Genomic DNA, 20,400 nt, shown 5'->3' with positions numbered 1-20,400 from the left:
ACATTTTGTTTTTGTTGTTAACTGAATCTCATTTGGCAAAAAAAGGTTAAGGTAGTAGCACTAATAGCAGAAGAAGAGAAAATTTTTATTGAGAGAAATATCGTAAAAAATCGCGTAGGAGGTGCCCTATATTATCTTATGTGGACAGAAGCCCTATCGGGAAACTCAATATATTTAAGAAATAGCTGGTTTGACGAGAACAATAGTACTACAGTAATCCCTAATCTTAAAATTTAGCAATACAAATATGTGCCTTATATCAAGTGAACAACAATGGCGAAAATAGCCTATTTTTCATGAGATAAAAAAAACTAGTGTTCAATTTTCAGCATAACGTTTAATTTGTTATAGAATTCCAAGTTGTGTACTTTTTTCGTCAAATTATTGGTCTTGAAAATAAGCCCGACTATTCCACCAATTTTGTATTTTTCCAAAATCTTCCATACAGTAATAATGGAAAAACGTGCATTAGATTCCAATAATGGGGAATTGCAAACAGCTCCCTGAGTTCGCAAAGTTTTCGATAGTCTTGGAGAAAAAAAATAGCGTGGTATTCAAAATTGAATTCTGATTTCGATTACGTTATTAGTTTTCTCAATAAACTAGCCATTTGTAAAATTAACGATGTGTGTATACGTTTAATTAAAAAACTGTAAGAATAACGGAAAACTAAACTTTATTTCCAGGATTTTCGTTCAATTCTGAATTTAATTATGGATTTTTAACTAAATCTAATATTTAGCCAAAAATAAATAAATGATTAGGTGGGAAAAATATGAAGGGATTCAGGCCTCCTTGTAATCCATATCTAATTCATTCACAAAACCTTTTCATTTACCTGGCAACATGTATTTGATACAAAATCGTTTTCCCGGCTAATCAACAGAACAATATCATTGATCAAATTTATAATATGCATTTGGTAAAGTAGTACATGAGTTACACAAACTCTTTCTCTAGCCAGTCCGCAGCTAAAAGTCCGCAGTTTGCCCAGTCTGCAGTGCATGTCCGCACTTTACTCTCGCCCAAAAGTCCTTTGCATTTAGTCTTGTAAAAGGTATAATATATTTGGGAATACATGTTATTAGTTAAATAAACCGCCTTACACCGTCTCCTCATTGAAAAGTTCTTCAGTTATCAGATGGTGAAAATCAAAACTAATAAAAAATTCAAACATTAATAAAAAATGTTTAAATTTGCAAAACCCACTGGTATGTTGTACAGTACTTCATTATTGTTCTATTGTTATTGTTGTACTGCACTATTAACTATTTTTACCTTTTCTGCTCCCTCATTCTCTAATGCTGTCCAGATTTGCCAGATTGGAAGGAAGAAAGACCAGATTTTAACAGTGATGAAGTCACTAGTTTTATTTTCAACCCCCATCGTTCACAATCTATTGAAAACCAGCGTAAACGTCTTCCTATTTTTGAAAATCGTGACCAATTTTTATACCTGCTTGAAACTCATCAGTTTCTCATTCTCATTGGAGAAACAGGAAGTGGGAAAAGTACACAGGTTCCACAAGTAAGAATAATCATTGATTTGCATTAGTTTTTTATGATTTCTAACAATATTGAGCACTGCTGCATTTAAGTACCTTTTAGAATCAGGATGGGGATGTGATGGTAAAACCATAGTTGTAACACAGCCACGGAGAGTGGCAGTATTGAGCCTTGCTTCAAGAGTAGCAGATGAAATGGGTACATCACTAGGGCAAACAGTTGGCTATTCTATCAGATTTGATGAACAGATTTCAAACAAAACAAGGTTAAAATTTGTTACTGATGGTGTGCTCCTGCGTGAAATGCTGACTGATCCTTTGCTTAAAAAGTAAGTTTTAGATTTAGGTATTTGAATTTGTAATTGATATTAATTTTATTGTAATATATTTTGGCACAGGTATTGTGTAATTATGGTTGATGAAGTCCACGAGAGATCTCTGAATACTGATATACTTCTTAGCCTACTAAAGAAAATTGCTAAGGTATTTCTATAACTTTTGATTCAGGATTGGCGCGTACTTTTCATATAGTGTTTCTGCTATTTGACTTAGAAAAGGCCGGAACTTCGACTTATTATTTCCTCGGCCACTTTGGATGCCGAAGAATTAAAAAATTATTTTACATGGAAAAACAAATCAGCAAATGATGAAAAGGGATCTACAGAAGTTCAACAATATAAAAAGGGAGAAGCAGCAATCATGAATGTTATTGGCAGATGTTATCCTGTTGACATTTTCTATGTGCAAGGCAAGAAAAATGAAATTCTTACCTTAAATGTTTTGTACCTCAAATTGTTTCAAGAATAATCCAGATATTTTCCTAATTCTAGACCCAGTTCCAGATTATGTGAAAGCAAGTGTAGACACTGTTATTAAAATATCAACTCATGAACCACCTGGAGATGTACTAGTCTTTCTAACTGGCCATGAAGAAGTGGAAACGGCAGTAAGATTCCTAAAAGAATATGCAAACACGGTTGCTGAATCCAGTAGAAAAGGTTTTTCTCCATTTCTATTATTTATTTTTTTTAATTTTTTTCGTTTAATTTTTTTAATTTTTTTTTTTCTTTGCTATTATTATTTTTTATTTACGTATGTTTCTTTTTTTCTTTTTGTTTTACTAAAGAAATTTGCCGAACTAGGTGTTTGCTTAACAAATGTTTTATCCTTTGTGAAAACTTTTAGATAAATTACATGTCTTAGAAATGCATGGGGGATTATCCAATGATGACCAATTACAAGTTTTTCAACGTCCTCCATCTGGACGAAGGAAAGTTGTAGTTGCTACAAACATAGCTGAGGCTTCTATTACTATTCCTGGAATTGTTTATGGTTAATTTTCTAATCACACTTTTTTTCTCCCTCTTTTATAAAATTTTTGCCTTTCGTTTCATAGTTATTGATTGTGGCTTTGTAAAATTGAAGTGGTTCAACGCGGATACCCAAACTGATGCGCTGGTTGTTGTTCCAATATCACAAGCTTCAGCTCAACAGCGATCTGGTAGGGCTGGGCGGATGAGACCTGGGAAAGCATATCGGTATGTAGAAAATTACATTTCTATTTTTTTTTTTACGAATCCCTTCTGAAGATATGGTATTTTAGCTTATTCACGGAAGATTATTTTTACACATTGAATCGATTCACGCCACCAGAAGTGCAAAGGAGCAATTTATCATCAGCAGTTTTGCAGTTGAAAGCTTTAGGTGTGGACGACATAATTCATTTTGATTTTCCTAGTCCTCCGCCGGCTCAACATCTTGCCGTGGCACTTGAACTACTATTTGCTCTGAAAGGTTGAAAAATTTTTTTCCGTGTCCGTCTTCTATCTGGACAATGAATAGTAATATGTTATTAAATTAATGCCAATTTTTCAAATGACATGTTTTACAGCTATCGATTCGTCGGGGCGTCTAACTGATCCTACGGGTTTGAGGATAGCAGAATTCCCAGTCGAGCCTATCATGGCAAAAATGCTAATCTCTTCAAACGATTTTAAGGTAAAGGTTATCGGAAAAGTGATTATTGTTAATAGAGCTAAATGTCAGTTTAACAAATATTAAAGTAAATTTATTTTAACTAACATGGCACTAAATTTAGTATTTAAGAACTGGCATTTATTTAATTAATGATTTAATTTGAAAGTAAAACCTAAAAGGTACTCCTACATACGCTTAGATAAACGTACATGATAAAGATCAAAGCCAGAGTTCTACGTTGACTTTACTTGCTAGCCAACTTGCAGTAGAATATGCAGAAGTTCGTCGCCTATATTTTCTTCTTTCTATAAGATTTAATAATCATGACTTTTCGGCCACCACTGTAGTGTTCTGCGGAAATAGCATCCATTGTTGCGGCGATGCAGGTACAAGCATTGTTCTACTATCCCACACGCGGTCAAGACAGTATTAAAGGTATACTTGTTAATATAAGAATGACGTATTTATTCCTAATGTTGCTAAGTCTAAATATTTCTCCACAGCGCGTATAGCAAGACGGAAATTTGAAGCATGTGAAGGAGATTTAATTACTTACCTCAACGTGGTAACTGCTTTCACCAAGCACGGAGATTGCCCAAGATGGTGTCAGTCAAACTACATCAATAAAAAGGCACTCAAGCGTGTTCTTGTTTTGCGCAGCCAATTAATTAAATTGCTGCAGCGGTTAGGTGTACCGTACTCCTCCGCCGAAGGTTTTTTTTTCTAATTAAAAAAATTCGAGGAAATCGACGCAATTAAATTTTTTTGTTTTAAATCATTTTAGGTGAACTTGAGCCTATTTTGCGATGCATAGCTTCCAGTTTGTTTACAAATACTGCATACCTTCATCCATGTGGAGAGTACAAAACTGTGTTGGCTGATGTTGTCCTTCACGTTCATCCACATTCCATATTGTATGCAGAGGAAAAAGCGCCATGGTTAGTTACGAATTTCACACAGCTGTACTATTATTAGATGCTGTAGAGTAACTGAAATGAGTACCCTTGATATCATAACTCTTGAGGAGAAATTATTGACGAGAATTAGAGAAAATACGTATTTAGATTAATAGAATTGGCCAAGCGCCTCGTTACTTCATTTCGTAAATAAGTTGTTCCATTTTTTCTTCCCTAGGGTTGTTTTTGGCGAAGTTCTACAGACAACCCAACTGTTTATGCGGGACATCACCATAGTCGATCCGCTTTGGTTGGAAGAATTAGCACCGCACTATTTTCAGAAAGTTACTGAAAGATAACTATGTTGCGATTCAGCGTAATACATTGCAATTCATGTATAGCCTAAGCAACACACTCACTCTATTAAAAGCAATGATCAAACAAAAGAAAAGAGATTTATAACATAGGAAAACGACGAGTATACTGTATGTGAGTACTGAACACATACGCTTCCAGCTTCCTCATATTCTCTGCAAATCACTGTCCTTCTCTACTACCGAAATAGTCCTTAGTTGTCCCTCTGCACAGTTCCAGTACCACAAATAATGTGATTTAAAATTCTACAATATAAGAATGGAAGACAATATGGGTAACCAATCGAGACTGGAAATCTCAAGTTCTATTCATCGAAACTGTCTTATTTTCCATAACGGTAACTACTAAAACCTATTTTTGTGGCATACGTATCGAAAAAGAAACTTGCTACACACAGAAAATGTAGACTACATCTTAGATTGGATGGAAACATATCGCCTTGTAGTTTATGGCGACCACAAGAGCGATTTGAATGTTGAGTAAAAACAAACGACTATAGCAAGCCAAACATACCGGTAGAATTTGATAAATTCTCCTTCTTTCCTTGATGAACCTCAACAAACCTGTATGGATATCTATTACCTTTCATAATGTTTGTTGTGTTGACCTATGACACACGACGAAATTTCCTCAGATATTTGAGGGAAAATTCCCACGGTAATTCCCATACGATAGCATTTCTCATTGGGATTGGTTGAATATCACAGAATAAACACAAAATTAGACGCTGATTCCGAGAAAATTGTCTTTTTTTCATGAAGTCAACCGTTATTCAAATACACCGCAAAAACTAACGCGCCAGTACGTAACAGCGATAGTGCAATTTTTCCTTAGAGAGCGTCGCGTACTGACGTGCAAGTTTTCTTCGTTTATTTAAAAAGTATAAGCCTCATTGAAAAGTAGACTCGATTTCCGTGACTATCATTAAATTCTGAACCGAAACCATGTATAATCATTGCTACATTAAAAATTTTTGAAAAAATACGAAATTGATGGAAAAGTCGGGCTTATTTTATTTGTCGGGCTTATTTTCAGTTATGGCTAAATTGTAACATTGACTTAAAATACATGATTTCGACTGGGGATTGAATGAAAAGCGCAAAAATTAAGTTTATTTTTCGAATTGGCATATATTTTTAAAGTTAAACGTAAAAAACCATAAGATAAAGATGGTGCGCCTACAGCACATCGTTTCCGTTTATTTCAAAAACGGCTCGTTTGACGAAAAAATAAATCACTTAATTAGAATCAACGTGCAATTCTGGTCATGGCGTGTGATTTTTGTTGAATTCTAAGAGATTCCGTTTTTTTGAAGATTTTGACAAAAGTAGGAAGGCTATAGCCTTCTCACATTTTCGTTTTTGGCCAAATTTCAAATTTGGCTTAAAACACATGAATTCAATTCAGAATTAAGTGCTGATGACGGAAATCGAGTTGGCTTTTCAATTGGCTTTATAGTTTTTAAATAAAACGTCAAAAATACAAGGCTGGGATTATTATGTCGGGCTTAAAATAGGTTACTGCAAAAACTGTCACTTACTGGAATTGGTTGAAAGTCAGAGAATATAGTCAAAATTGAATGCTGATCACCGAAAAATTGTAATTTTTTTCATTAAGTCAACCGTTTGTTAAGCACACCGAATATTTGTGTGCATCGCGCTAAAAACTAGCGCGCCAGTACGTAATAGCGTCTTTTATCCACTTTTTCCTTTTTGGTTAAACTTGGCTTAAAATACATGAAATCGATTCAGAATTCAACGCTGATCACGGAAATAAAAATTGTTTTTCAGGTGGATCTTAAGTTTTGGAACTAAACGTAAAAAACAAAAAATTAAGTTGGTGCGCTTAAAACATTTTGTTTCATTTCTTTAATTCGGTGTGTTTAAGAAACGGTTAACATCATGAAAGAATAAAAATTTTCCCGTGATCAGCATTCAATTTTTACTATTCTTTTGAAAAAGATCGGACATCGGATCGGCGATCCCAAAAAATTGATCGCGATCCGATCTTTTTTAACGATCAAACTTTTCGCCATCTAGCTGTAGATTTTGCAGTCGCATGGTTCTATTTCACTGCTATTTTTGCGAATGCCAATTGAGGGAAACTGCTTAGTGTTCACCCTTAATGGCCGCCAGTGACTGTCGCTGTGACAGCCAATGCTACATTCGTGAAACAGTGTAAATTTTAGCGCTAGATGTCGCACAAAAATGATCGGTAAAAATGATCGACAAAATTTGATTGCCGATCCGATCTTTTTGAGTTTGATCGGATCGCCGATCTGGAGATGGAGATCGGAAAATTGATCGGCGCGGCAAGTCTGCTTGTGGACTTGCATTTACACTTAGAATAAAACTCAGATAAGGAGAATAAAACTCGGATTACCATATGGCAATCCGTTTTACATAAAAAAAAAAAATTGCGGAAAAAAAAATCGCACTTTTTTCTTTTTTTCCAACACGTAGCCATCTACCGATCAGACTCGTTATTACTGGCGTAGGCAATTTCAGTCCATTGGATGCCATTCGCAGTTAGTTCAGTAGCGTGGATGGAGAATAACTCGTGGATGGAAGAACAATTGAAAAATGGATAAGATAATACAACAAAAGGATGGTAAGTATGAACATTATTATATTGGTTTTCAATTATTAATTATTTTTTATTAGATCAAATTATGAAGCTGCAGGCCCAATTATTGGAACAACACAAAATATTAGATAACAGCAAAGCTAAGGATGGTAAGGCCTAATATGTAATGATTCTATTTATTTGCTTTTATTCATTTGTGTTTTGTAACTCAAATTTTGAGTCTACAAGCTCAGCTAGGGGAAAAGAAGAAATTGGAACGGAACAGTTTCCAAACAGTGAAGGAGGTTTTTCAAAACTCTTCTCTAACTGAACATGAGGATGAATTGGCATTAGGCGAACACATTCAGGTACATAAACTTTTCAAATAAGAAGTCAAAATAAGTATAGAATTTTAACAAACAATTATTTATTGTTTAGTTATTCAGTCCACCACCTGACAGTGTGTTAAATTTAAATTCTGTTAGGGCTGCACTAAAAGAATCGTTAGTAATAAGTCCATGCAGTGAAGGAATTGAACAATTGTGGGATTGTATTTGGGCCAAAAATGGGTGTGGTACAGAAACCCAGAAATAGCGCGAGTTCAACCTAAAACATGGATTAGGTACTTACCAGTTCTTTGTCTATCGAAAAAGTATTTTTTATGCTATTATTTTGCATTCACAGAATTTTAGCGGAGGATCAAGTCAAGTCTGGAAGTGTTACAGGATGGAAGAGTCAGCCTGTAGTTGAAAAAACACTGAGTGTGCATTACCGTTAAGGTGTGAGGTAAAGTAATAGAGTGATGCAAATTGTCTAATGAGAAGTACCATCTTGTGTTAATGAACCTGGTACAACAGCAATCCTTTATAGTTCTGTCACAGCTAGAAGCCTGAAATAATTCTGCTTCTCTGGCTAAAGAACAACTTGTCCTTTATGTTCACAGTGTTGGTGAAACTGGGTACTTAAATGGCCCTAAGATTTTGCTGCCGTTGCAGAGATGAACATCATACATGGACTCTTTAGGTATGAAAGGAATTTTCTTCAAATAATTTTGAATTTATGACGAAGAATTTCTCTTCCTTTTTGCCAACCAGGTCTAATCTACAAAAAAAAAAATTATCCAATAAGAAAGGATTTTCATGTACTGGGAACACAACTATCAACAATGCAACATTCTACGGGTGCTAGTTTATCATTCAAGAGCCTTATACAATGATGTTAATCTGCAATTTGTATGTCCTTTCCCAAGCTTCCACCAGAAGTTGAATCTATGAGTCATGTAAGTTACATGAGCACCACTTGATATGCTTAATGGTGTTGTTTTTCTTTTCTGAATATAGGTTAATAGTAACATTGGATCTGAAAAGATTCTTGGTTGGGGCAAGACACTGAATAAATTGTATTGATTGGATGGATGACATGACATTTCTATACTTAATTCGGATTCCCTAGACGGTATTTGATATTTAAAAAATTGAAGTGCATATCTGGGCTCCCTTCTTTTCTGTAGCCCCGTTTCCCCTTGACTCATAATAAGCCCGTAGGGGGTCATGCCCCTACTGTACGGTATATATAAAAACAACATATACCGAGGTTTGGAGGGCTCTGGCCGGAAAGGGGACGTGGGGGTCCGCATGGTTCGATGAAGTGTTCATGGAGGGCTGTGTGGCTACCCACAAATCCGAATTAAAGGTTAATCGCTCCTGTAAAAATGTTCCATTTCTTCGGCTCTTCTTCCGGCTTCTCTTAGCCAAGCACCGGGGTAATCTCCCCGGTGGGTCAACCAATGCAGTGTCTCCCCCTGCCTTGGTTGGCGGCAACTTTGAAAGGTTACATTGCCTTTCAGAAGTTGCAAAAATAACTGTGTTGTGTAGAGAATTGTCAATAAATTTTTTTTTAACATATTTTTTTCAAAACTTAAATACTTTTTCGATTGGGTGTTCGCAATGTTTACATTTTTAACTTAGCAATGGCCTTGTTGGTTCTTTTTTTCAATCAACATTGGTTCATCATGCAATTGATTTCTTTATTTTGTTTCTTCGTACTACGGATTTCAGGTCACCGCTACATATTGTATGGAATACAACATCGTTAATCTAGGTATCACCATATTACAATTGTATTGTATACTTCCATTAGAACATGTGTATAAGCGTTGTACGGAACAGTTATTAAACTTCATTTGTTTATGAAACCATACTGTCATTTTGACTTTATGCTTAACTCATTTGCTTTATATTCAGGGAATCGAACCCTGAATATTCGGCTTACTGGGCCGATGCTCTACCACTGAGCCATGAGTTATGTATTGTAATGTGTTTTTTCTTGTCAGCTGCTGCGATATCCCCTTTACACTTAGAATAATTTTGAAAAAAAATCCAATGAATTGTTCGACAAGTGAAATGAATGGCATTGCGCGGACAGACTTTTCAACTTTTATACTATAAATGAGTCTTGAACCCGAGTATTCCATCATTGAAACCGAACACTCTACCACAGAGCTATCTACCTTGTACGCCATCTGACAGATAAGCAAGTATTTTTGCGGTCTTCCAAAAACTGCCTTTATAAAATTATCGTCTGGGAACAAGGGAAAATTCGGTTAATTATTATGTAACTCATAGCTTAATGGTTGAGCATCGGCAGCGCATGCTGAACGACTGGGGATCGATTCTCAGATGAGTTAAATGTATATACAGATTAGAATAATGGTTTAAAACAAATGAATGATTAGCTATCAAATTAATTCCGCAATGTGTCTTAAAAATTTCAAACTTGTGAGATGGAAGTGTGCCAAGTCCAATCTGGTATGTACGAAATTGAAATGCTAATATCTGTAATCCAATCAGACAAGAGATCTCGTTACGAGGAAGTCCTAGTTCAAAGGACTATAATATGGATAAAATGCACTGTGCAGAAGTTAGAAGAATGCAAAGAGCAAAACATAAGGGCAATCAAAAAAAAAAAAAAGTAAGAAAGAATAAGATAAACTTTGCTTTTCTTTAATAAAAATAAATTGTATTGACATTACTCTGAACAGTTAAATAATTTTGCAACTTTCGAAAGGCAAAACAACCCTTTCAAAAGTTGCCGCCAACCAAGGCAGGGGGAGACACTGCATTGGTTGACCCACCGGGGAGATTACCCGGTGCTTGGCTAAGAGAAGCCGGAAGAAGAGCCGAAGAAATGGAACATTTTTACAGGAGCGATTAACCTTTAATTCGGATAAAGATTATTATATTGGTTTTCAATTATTAATTATTGTTTATTAGATCAAATTATGAAGCTGCAGGCCCAGTTATTGGAACAACACAAAATATTAGATCAGACTTGCCGCGCCGATCAATTTTCCGATCGCGATCTCCGATCCGATCTTTTTAGTTTGATCGGATCGGGCGATCCGATCAAACTGCGAAAGATCGGATCGGCGATCAAATTTTGCCGATCATTTTTAGCGATCATTTTTGTGCAGCATCTAACGGTAAAAATTTACACTGTTTCGCGAAAAAAGCATTGGCTGTCACAGCGACAGTCACTGGCGGCCATTGAGGGTGAACACTAAACAGTTTCCTTCAATTGGCATTCGCAAAAATAGCAGTGAAATAGAACCCTGCGGCTGAAAATCTACAGCTAGATGGCGAAAAGTTTGATCGCTAAAAACGATCGGATCGCGATCAATTTTTTGGGATCGCCGATCCGATCTCCGATCTTTTTCAAAAGATCGGATCGGCGATCAATTTTTGATCGCGATCGCGGCAAGTCTGTATTAGATAACAACAAAGCTAAGGATGGTAGGCCTAATACGTAATGATTCTATTTATTTGCTTTTATTCATTCGGGTTTTGTAGCTCAAATTTTGAGTCTACAAGCTCAGCTAGGGGAAAAGAACAAATTGGAACGGAACAGTTTCCAAACAGTGAAGGAGGTTTTTCCAAACTCATCCCTAACTGAACATGAGGATGAGTTGGCGTTAGGCGAACACAGTCAGGTACCTAAACTTTTCAAATAAGAATTCAAAATAAGTATAGAATTTTTAAAAACAATTATTTATTGTTTAGTTATTCAGTCCACCACCTGACAGTGTGTTAAATTTAAATTCTGTTAGTGCTGTAGTAAAAGAATCGTTAATAATAAATCCATGCAGCGAAGGAACTGAAGAATTGTGGGACCGTATTTGGGCCGAAAATGGGTGTGGTACGGAAACCCAGAAATGGCATGAGTTCAACATAAAACATGGATTAGGTACTTTTCGGTTTTTTGTCTATTGAAAAAGTATTTTTAATGCTGTTATTTTGCATTCACAGAATTTTAGCGGGGGATCAAGTAAAATCTGGAAGTGTTCCAGGTTGGACGAGTGAGCATACAGTTAAAAAACACTGAAAGTGCATTACCATTAAGGTATGAGCTGCTTCTCTTGCTAAAGAACAACTTGTCCTTTACGTTCAGAGTGTTGGTGAAGCTGGGTACTTAAATGGCTCTAAAGATGTTTCACTTCGCTGGCATTGCAGCGATGAACATCACACATGGACTATTTAGGTATGAAAGGAATTTTCTTGAAAATTTTTTGAATTTATGACAAAGCATTTCTCCTACTTTTTGCCACCCATGTCTAATCTAAAAAAAAATTATCCAACAGGAAAGGATTTTCAGCATACTGGGAACACAACTATCAACAATGCAACATTCTAGGGGTGCTATTTTATCATTCAAGAGCCTTATACAATGATTTTCATCTGCAATTTGTATGGCCTTTCCCAAGCTTATGCCAGAAGTTGAATCTATGAGTCATGTAAGTCACATGAGCAACAATTTAGATGCTTAATGGTGTTGTTTTTCTTTTCTCAGCATAGGTTAATAGTAAAATTGGATCTGAAAAGATTCTTGGTTGGGGCAAGACACTGAATAAATTGTATTGATTCGATGGATGACATGACATTTCTATACTTAATTTGGATTCCCGAGACGGTATTTTATATTTAAAAAATTGAAGTGCATATCTGGGCTCCCTTCCTTTCCGTAGCCCCGTTTCCCCTTGACTCGTAATAAGCCCGTAGGGGGTCATGCCCCTACTGTACGGTATATATAAAAATAACATATACCGAGGTTTGGAGGGCTCTGGCCGGAAAGGGGACGTGGGGTGCCGCTTAGTCCGATGATGTGTTCACGGAGGGCGACGTGGCTACCCACAAATCCGAACTAAAGGTTAATCGCTCCTGTAAAAATGTTCCAAATCTTCAGCTCTTCTTCCGGCTTCTCTTAGCCAATCACCGGGTAATCTCCCCGGTGGGTCAACAAGGCAGTGTCTCCCCCTGCCTGGGTTGACGGCAACTTTTGAAAGGGCTATTATGCCTTTTTAAAGTTGCAAAAATAATTGTAATGTGCAGAAAATTGTCAATAAAATTTTTTTATAAAATATTTTATCCAAAATTTGTTTCTTTCATTGTCTGTGTTAGCCGTGTTCACACATTACATTTATCAACTTTATTTTTTTTCTTCGCATTATTTGTTTTTGTCACCTTTGATGGTAAGCATTGCTTCCATTGGTTTATCGTTTATCTGTAAGTATTCAATTATTATTTATTACACTCTTTGAATTTTTCCACTTAGATTCAAGGAACAACATGTAATATCTGGATATTTTTTGAAGTAATTTTGTACTTTGTTTTACCCGTATGGGAACCGATCCCTAGACATTCAGCGTGCAACGCCGATGCTCTAACATTGAGCCACGAGATATATCTAAATGTTTTATTATCGCATATTATATGTTATCGTCTAGGATGTTTATGCAGTCTTTCACAAGTATATGTTTATCTTTCTATTTCCTTCATAAGGTTCATAGCTCTGTGGTAGAGCCTTCAGTTGCGATATCTGTTACCCTGGGATCAAACCTCAGAAGATGTGTAAAAATGAAGTAGAATAAATGTAGAAGAGTATATTGCAGAATTGCATTTCTTTTTTATTCTAAGTGTAAATGCAAGTCCACAAGTAACTAGAAAAAAGCCAACTTGACATCATATGATTCATGGCTCATTGGTAGAGCATCGGCGCGGTATGCCTAATATCCAGGGTTCGATCCCTGGATAATAACAGAATACTAACATATAAACGATAAACCAATGGAAACAATGCTTACCATCAAAGGTGACAAAAACAAATAACGCGAAGAAAAAAAAAAGTTGATAAATGTAATGTGTGAACACGTCTAACACAGACGATGAAAGAAACAAATTTTGGATAAAATATTTTATAAAAAAAATTTTATTGACAATTCTCTGCACATTACAATTATTTTTGCAACTTTAAAAAGGCACAATAGCCCTTTCAAAAGTTGCCGTCAACCCAGGCAGGGGGAGACACTGCCTTGTTGACCCACCGGGGAGATTACCCGGTGATTGGCTAAGAGAAGCCGGAAGAAGAGCTGAAGATTTGGAACATTTTTACAGGAGCGATTAACCTTTAGTTCGGATTTGTGGGTAGCCACATCGCCCTCCGTGAACACTTCATCGGACTAAGCGGCACCCCACGTCCCCTTTCCGGCCAGAGCCCTCCAAACCTCGGTATATGTTGTTTTTATATATACCGTACAGTAGGGGCATGACCCCCTACGGGCTTATTACGAGTCAAGGGGAAACGGGGCTTCAGAAAAGAAGGGAGCCCAGATATGCACTTCAATTTTTTTAATATCAAATACCGTCTGGGGAATCCGAATTAAGTATAGAAATGTCATGTCATCCATCGAATCAATACAATTTATTCAGTGTCTTGCCCCAACCAAGAATTTTTTCAGATCCAATGTTACTATTAACCTATATTGAGAAAAGAAAAACAACACCGTTAAACATATCAACTGTTGATCATGTAACTTACATGACTCATAGATTCAACTTCTGGTGGAAGCTGGGGGAAGGACATACAAATTGCAGATTAACATCATTGTATAAGGGTCTTGAATGATAAACTAGCACCTGTACAATGTTGCATTGTTGATAGTTGTGTTCCCAGTACATGAAAATCCTTTCCTATTGGATAAATTTTTTTTGGTAGATTAGACCTGGTTGGCAAAAAAGAGGAGAAATTCTTCGTCATAAATTCAAAATTATTTGAAGAAAATTCCTTTCATACCTAAAGAGTCCTTGTATGATGTTCATCTCTGCAACGGCAGCAAAATCTTAGGGCCATTTAAGTACCCAGTTTCACCAACACTGTGAACATAAAGGACAAGTTGTTCTTTAGCCAGAGAAGCAGAATTATTTCAGGCTTCTAGCTGTGACAGAACTATAAAGGATTGCTGTTGTACCAGGTTCATTAACACAAGATGGTACTTCTCATTAGACAATTTGCATCACTCTATTACTTTACCTCACACCTTAACGGTAATGCACACTCAGTGTTTTTTCAACTACAGGCTGACTCTTCCATCCTGTAACACTTCCAGACTTGACTTGATCCTCCGCTAAAATTCTGTGAATGCAAAATAATAGCATAAAAAATACTTTTTCGATAGACAAAGAACCGGTAAGTACCTAATCCATGTTTTATGTTGAACTCATGCCATTTCTGGGTTTCCGTACCACACCCATTTTCGGCCCAAATACGGTCCCACAATTCTTCAGTTCCTTCGCTGCATGGATTTATTATTAACGATTCTTTTACTACAGCACTAACAGAATTTAAATTTAACACACTGTCAGGTGGTGGACTGAATATCTAAACAATAAATAATTGTTTGTTAAAATTCTATACTTATTTTGACTTCTTATTTGAAAAGTTTATGTACCTGAATGTGTTCGCCTAATGCCAATTCATCCTCATGTTCAGTTAGGTTTGAGTTTGGAAAAACCTCCTTCACTGTTTGGAAACTGTTCCGTTCCAATTTGTTCTTTTCCCCTAGCTGAGCTTGTAGACTCAAACTTTGAGCTACAAAACACAAATGAATAAAAGCAAATAAATAGAATCATTATGTATTAGGCCTTACCATCCTTAGCTTTGCTGTTATCTAATATTTTGTGCTGTTGCAATAATTGAGCCTGCAGGTCCATAATTTGATCTAATAAACAATAATTAATAATTCAAAACAAATATAATAATGTTTATACTTACCATCCTTTTGTTGTATTATCTTATCCATTTTTCAATTGTTCCTCCAGCCACGCGTTATTCTCCATCCACGCTACTGAACTAACTGCGAATGGCATCCAATGGACTGAAATTGCCTACGCCAGTAATAATGAGTCTGAGCGGTAGATGGCTACGTGTCGGAAAAAAAGAAAAAAGTGCGATTTTTTATTTTTTTTCCGCCATTTTTTTTTTTTTTTCATGTAAAACGGATTGCCATATAAAACGGATTGCCATAATCAGTAGCAACTTTGTATCAGGAATTTTTACTGCAGACGATCCCCCAAACACTATAGCCACCTATTGGTACGATATTCAGTTTTCTGCATTGGGTTTCAGCGACCGTCCGTGGCAAGACTAAGGGCTGTAGGAACTTTCACTTCTAATAATTCAAATGCCATAAGGATTTCGATGCAGAATTGAATGCTAATCAGGAAATCAAGTTTATTTTTCAATTGGCCTTATCGTGTTCGAATCAAACTTAAAAAACAAAAAAGTCGGGCTTATTTTGTCGGGCTTATTTAGTCGGGCTTAAAATTTCTATTTATTTTCCTATTACAAAAAAATAATATTATTAAATCTAAATAACTCTATACGAATAAGATTCAAATTTGAACAAGGAACACGAAAATGAAATTTGCTTTTTCTTAGAGGTTATGGTTGTTGAGCAATTTAAAATATAAAAGTAGGTGCGATAGAAATGTTGAAATGGTTATTTGACAGCACGCTAGCTCGCCAGTGCGCTACAGCGCTAGCGCGTGCAGCACAAATATTCGGTGCATTTCCAACGGTTGATTTAATGAAAAAAAAAATATGTAATTTTCTCGGCATTAGCATTCAATTTTGAATATATTTGTCATTTTCAAAAAATTCCAGTTAGTACCGGATTTTTCAGATTTTTTAGGGTAAATTCCCACGGTAGTTCCCATATAAAAGTACACCTTTTATGTTTATTTCAAAAACTTATTCGTGCCAAATTTCGTGATTCTGGTTGAATGTTGAATGCAAATCATGTATAATCAGTTCATTAGTTGATGTTTGAGAAGAAAACAGCCAATAAATTGAAAAAAAGTGAATGGAATTACCGTACTTGCTTTTAAAAAGTATCCTTCTTCTGAAATTCTTCATTCGGTGTACTATTGTATTTCTTACAAGATGGTATTCGTTTACATGTAAGAAAAATATGCAAATAAATGAAAGAAAAGTGCTAAATTATATTACCAAACAGGATTTCTGTACAATCGCTAATAAAAGAAAAATTATTATTGTTAATTATGTGTACTAATAGTGACGATTATAGATTTGATTGTTTTACCGTCGCAGAGTTCGGTGTTCAAGTTGTAACACAGTTACATAGCAACAATATGACTGCGATCGCACTCTTCATGATTTACGACAACTCGAAGATATGGACGAAATTAAAGAAAAAGAAGAAAGGACGTATTAAACAAGCAGCCTGAATGATTTGATCGAGTAACTGTGAAATGAAACTTGACTAGATAGACAACCACTTCCGACTCCTACTAGCATATTCGATGAGAAAAGAAAGAAAGGTAGTGGTCATGTATCTGCGAATACGGCGACGATAAATAAATATAGAATTGGCACTCGCGTGGTTTAGAGCAATAGTGAAATGTGTTTTGAAAATGATAAGCGTCCATGCCCAAGTCCAGACTAAACGCACAGCAATATGGATTTTTCTCTCTTCAAAGCTATATGTACATAGGCAGCGAGGTATACAGCGAAGAATGTGAATTTGGTCTCAGCTGAGTTTGCGCAACTTATTGGCGTTGCGTCCGCGCAGAGAGAAAGTTGTCGTCTTGCCGGTCCCTGCTTCCGTCTGCCTGACTTGACGTTGCCTTTTATTGTTCTTACTGCCGATGGAAGACTGGTCACAGGTCTGATCATCAGTCTGTTGTTCACTTGATTCGGCGCGTTTCAATCCTCGGCCGCTCAGCGTGATGCGACCTTCGTACATGAACTCCAAGTAGCGTTTTCCTTTGCACGATCTGGGGGCGGGTTTCTTACTACTATTCGTTGAAGAAACCGTCTCTTTTAACGAGGATTCCAATTTCGTTGCCGTACTGCTATCACAGTAATCTCCTCGTTGATCGTAGCTCTCCTGAAGGCTAGAAGGATCACGTTTTTTCAAAGGCAGATCTCTCCTATTCACATCTTTGGCGGCGACCGTGACCGAGTCTTTCAAATCGATTGAGCTGCTGACTTCGCTCGACGAATTCTGGACAGTGCTAGTCTCTAAACTCGGGGAAGGCTCTAATAATGATAATTTCTTTTGAACCAACGAGGAGAACTTGCCGAAAACAGGCCGCGCACATAATTTTTCTACCAAATGATCAATCAGTTCCTGTTGGTTAGTTCGGATAGTCTCTTCGCCACTTAAGTCTAATGGCTCCTCATTTTCATCTTCTTCCTCACGACCGCCAAGACTTTGCTCCGGCTGCAGAAGCGACCGGTTAGCCCATCCATTCCAGAATGGAGTTCCTGCTTTTGGGCTGGCTTCCCTTTGAACTGTGCTGTTCATACTGATAGAGTAAACGGTCGGCTCGACAGGCTTTTCGGCAGCCATCACGCGATGATTAACGCAATCCCATTCGCCCGTCACGGGTGACCACGATCTGAAGTTTTTAATGATTCAAATATAGAAGATTGTTATACATTTAATACTTTAGAAAATCCTTTAGATGAAACAAAGAAATTACCCCGAAGGATGGCTTGTGTCGCTTGCCTGATAGTAAACACACATCTCGGCCAGTTGCATCAGGGCTGAATTATCCTCAGCGTTGGCCTTACTCTTATCTTGCAGCTCCTTCTCCCGTTTCTGTTGTTCTTCTAGTTGGTGGGCTGCAGCAGCCTCCAGAAAACGTTTTTTAGGTGGTTTAGGTGCACTACTAATGTTCACAGTAGGGATCACTGCTCGGGCACGTAGTACGCTAATTTGAGACTCTTGATTCAACTTGTCGGGCATAATAATCAAAGGACTGCCCATTTCTTTGTACGTCTCAATGTTTGTGCGATTTGTCCAGCAATGTGGGTCTCCAGCCCTCGGTCGATTCGTCAAGTTCCACATTTTTCAACTTCCATCTGCAAAAGAAAGATGAACAATTTTACATATTGGCTATAATGAGGTTGAATAATGCAGAAAAAGCTGTTCTTCGAAAAAGAAATTGTGTTAAAGATGATTAAAACATCAATTGTGTTTTCATTTCAATGCGAAATCAAAGACTACTGCACTTTACGCGAGTCGTAATCGACTGGTTCCCATTTCAAAAGCTGTGAGGAAGTAGAAAGTGAGAGTAAAGTTTGCTATGGAAACGACGAGCCTTTAAGACGCCCAATTGAAGAGGCAAAAGGCAGATTACAAGGAAAATAAGTTGTACAGTCTGCAGCCCAATATTAACAGTTGAGCTGAATACGTCAAAGCAAATTGTTATTGGGGCACTACACAGGAGGTGATTTGTTTGATGAGTTGACTTGATTGACCTTCTTTGGAACTGGGCCGGGTTTTGAATGAAAGCAGCAGCCAACAACAGAGAAGGAGAGTTGGGGCGTGTTAAAGTGGGATGACGAAGGCTGCACAAGTGAAAACGATAGTAATATTTAGTACAAAAAGCAAAAGAGAGAATAGGAGAAATAAGACGAAGAGAGAGAGAGAGAGAGAGAGAGAGAGAGCTGGGCTACGACAAAAACGCATACACGGTAGACACGACAGGAGAAAACGAAGCTAAAGCGGCGGGAGTTGCGCGCGCGCTGAGAAATGGGAAAGTTATCTAGGTTAGCGAAGTAGGTCACAGCCTCAACGTTACCCAATTCTGGCGAGCCAGTGGTTTTCCAGTGTCTAGGCCGCGCGGCTCGACGGGCAAAAATCCTTGATCTCTCAATGCCAAGCGACGAGCGATCGTCAACGCGCACGTTATGCGGGGGACACACGCACTCGGATATATGCACAAGCGCTCATGCACCTGAGGCAATAATCTTCTAACGGTTTTTTTTTCTCTCGATAGAGAATTGCAATAAAAAAAGAAAAGAATTTGACCTCCAGACTTGCGCTTCACTCACTGGTCAAACAGGATCGAGTGGCTAGGGGTCTGAAATGCTGGTCTGGACAAATTGCAAAGACGGCGATGCCGCTGGTGCTTTACAAATCAATACACAATGCGAACGAAAAAAAAAATGGATGAAAATGTCGCACGTGAAATTCCAGATCAGCCGACACTCGATTTGAACGGCGTTGGCAACAGATTCAACTGCAATAAGAAGTAGCGGATTCGCGCGTCATCCAAGGGACACATTTGAAGCCTAAAGGGTTTCAAAGGGGAATGAGAGAGGAGGAGAGATTTTCACGCTCTAGTCGCACGGACACGAGAGAGAAGACTGGTGCAACTCGGTTACTATCTGTATAACGGGGCTCTGCTGCACAAGTAGGTCAACGGTATACTCGTGAGCGGCGAGTCAGCTGCCGGCTGGGGGTAGGAAAAATTGCGTGCGGTGTGCAACTGTGCACCAGCACAGATCAGCCACTGCACTAGTCAGGGACACACCTCAAACCTGTCGACTACACTCGATCCGATCTATTTTCTACCAGTCGGCTAATGCGCAATAATGTGGTGGCAATAACGTTGGCCTTTACCAAATCCTTTGGTGTTGCGTTGTACAAAAACGCTTCTCTCTGTCTCTTTCTCTCTCCCTCCACACTCCAGCGCTACTTCGAAGGCGCGTCAGAAAGCTTTTTTTTTTTTTCTTTATTCAGCTGGGTTGTTGACGACCACAAAAAGAGAATTGCAGAGTAGTAGACAGAACAGAACCCATTTCATTAAAAGTAACTAACGGAGTAGTTTCTGGTTGTTTGACGTGGACAGGTCGTTTGTAAGGCTAGGACGGGTGGTAAGTTCAAAATAAAAACATATAGGTAATGTTTTTTTTGCACTAAAGTGTCATGTAAAACTT

At 37.4% G+C, this 20,400-nt stretch overlaps 3 protein-coding genes across 5 annotated transcripts; 2 read left to right on the top strand and 1 right to left on the bottom strand.

Annotated features, from left to right (window-relative positions):
* Positions 1-1,057: 1,057 nt before the first annotated feature.
* On the top strand, positions 1,058-4,775 carry LOC130695102 (probable ATP-dependent RNA helicase DHX35). Of its 3 annotated transcripts, none has more exons than XM_057518226.2 (14): positions 1,058-1,211; positions 1,313-1,527; positions 1,598-1,833; positions 1,903-1,987; positions 2,057-2,252; positions 2,335-2,493; positions 2,690-2,836; positions 2,901-3,042; positions 3,108-3,298; positions 3,396-3,502; positions 3,829-3,916; positions 3,985-4,194; positions 4,266-4,419; positions 4,616-4,775. In XM_057518226.2, exons 1-14 carry the CDS (start codon positions 1,187-1,189, stop codon positions 4,734-4,736), a joined length of 2,076 nt encoding a protein of 691 aa, XP_057374209.1. In that variant the 5' UTR covers positions 1,058-1,186; the 3' UTR covers positions 4,737-4,775. The 3 variants fall into 3 exon arrangements, with proteins under 3 accessions (XP_057374209.1, XP_057374208.1, XP_057374210.1); XM_057518225.2 differs by having other exon boundaries at positions 2,335-2,502; XM_057518227.1 differs by lacking the exon at positions 1,058-1,211 and having other exon boundaries at positions 1,388-1,527; positions 1,608-1,833; positions 2,335-2,502.
* A 2,546-nt stretch (positions 4,776-7,321) lies between these two features.
* Positions 7,322-12,094, top strand: LOC130695125 (uncharacterized). Its single transcript, XM_057518262.2, has 6 exons — positions 7,322-7,362; positions 7,416-7,487; positions 11,166-11,305; positions 11,376-11,559; positions 11,622-11,853; positions 11,954-12,094. The coding sequence occupies exons 1-5, from the start codon at positions 7,335-7,337 to the stop codon at positions 11,627-11,629; spliced, it is 432 nt and encodes a 143-aa protein (XP_057374245.1). The 5' UTR covers positions 7,322-7,334; the 3' UTR covers positions 11,630-11,853; positions 11,954-12,094.
* A 4,461-nt stretch (positions 12,095-16,555) lies between these two features.
* On the bottom strand, positions 16,556-19,774 carry LOC130695114 (uncharacterized). The gene is made up of 3 exons (XM_057518242.2): positions 19,260-19,774; positions 18,156-18,537; positions 16,556-18,071 (listed from the first exon to the last, which is right to left on the bottom strand). Exons 2-3 carry the CDS (start codon positions 18,521-18,523, stop codon positions 17,198-17,200), a joined length of 1,242 nt encoding a protein of 413 aa, XP_057374225.1. The 5' UTR covers positions 18,524-18,537; positions 19,260-19,774; the 3' UTR covers positions 16,556-17,197.
* Positions 19,775-20,400: the final 626 nt, after the last annotated feature.

Source organism: Daphnia carinata, chromosome 4, assembly GCF_022539665.2.
Source record: "Daphnia carinata strain CSIRO-1 chromosome 4, CSIRO_AGI_Dcar_HiC_V3, whole genome shotgun sequence".
NCBI classification, from domain to species: domain Eukaryota; kingdom Metazoa; phylum Arthropoda; class Branchiopoda; order Diplostraca; family Daphniidae; genus Daphnia; species Daphnia carinata.
The sequence above is the reverse complement of the archived record's forward strand: the minus strand, read 5'-3'. Positions and strand labels throughout refer to the sequence as shown.

Excerpts from the sequence above, each read along its gene's own strand:
- LOC130695102 (XM_057518225.2), top strand. The coding sequence starts at position 1,187 with ATGTTTAAATTTGCAAAACCCACTG. Across the intron at positions 2,837-2,900 it reads TATTCCTGGAATTGTTTATG|TTATTGATTGTGGCTTTGTA; the intron begins GTTAATTTTCTA and ends TTCGTTTCATAG. Across the intron at positions 3,299-3,395 it reads ACTACTATTTGCTCTGAAAG|CTATCGATTCGTCGGGGCGT; the intron begins GTTGAAAAATTT and ends CATGTTTTACAG.
- LOC130695125 (XM_057518262.2), top strand. The coding sequence starts at position 7,335 with ATGGATAAGATAATACAACAAAAGGATG. Across the intron at positions 7,488-11,165 it reads TAACAGCAAAGCTAAGGATG|CTCAAATTTTGAGTCTACAA; the intron begins GTAAGGCCTAAT and ends CGGGTTTTGTAG. Across the intron at positions 11,306-11,375 it reads CGTTAGGCGAACACAGTCAG|TTATTCAGTCCACCACCTGA; the intron begins GTACCTAAACTT and ends TTTATTGTTTAG.
- LOC130695114 (XM_057518242.2), bottom strand. The coding sequence starts at position 18,523 with ATGTGGAACTTGACGAATCGACCGAGGGCTGGAGACCCACATTGCTGG. Across the intron at positions 18,072-18,155 it reads GACACAAGCCATCCTTCGGG|ATCGTGGTCACCCGTGACGG; the intron begins GTAATTTCTTTG and ends TAAAAACTTCAG.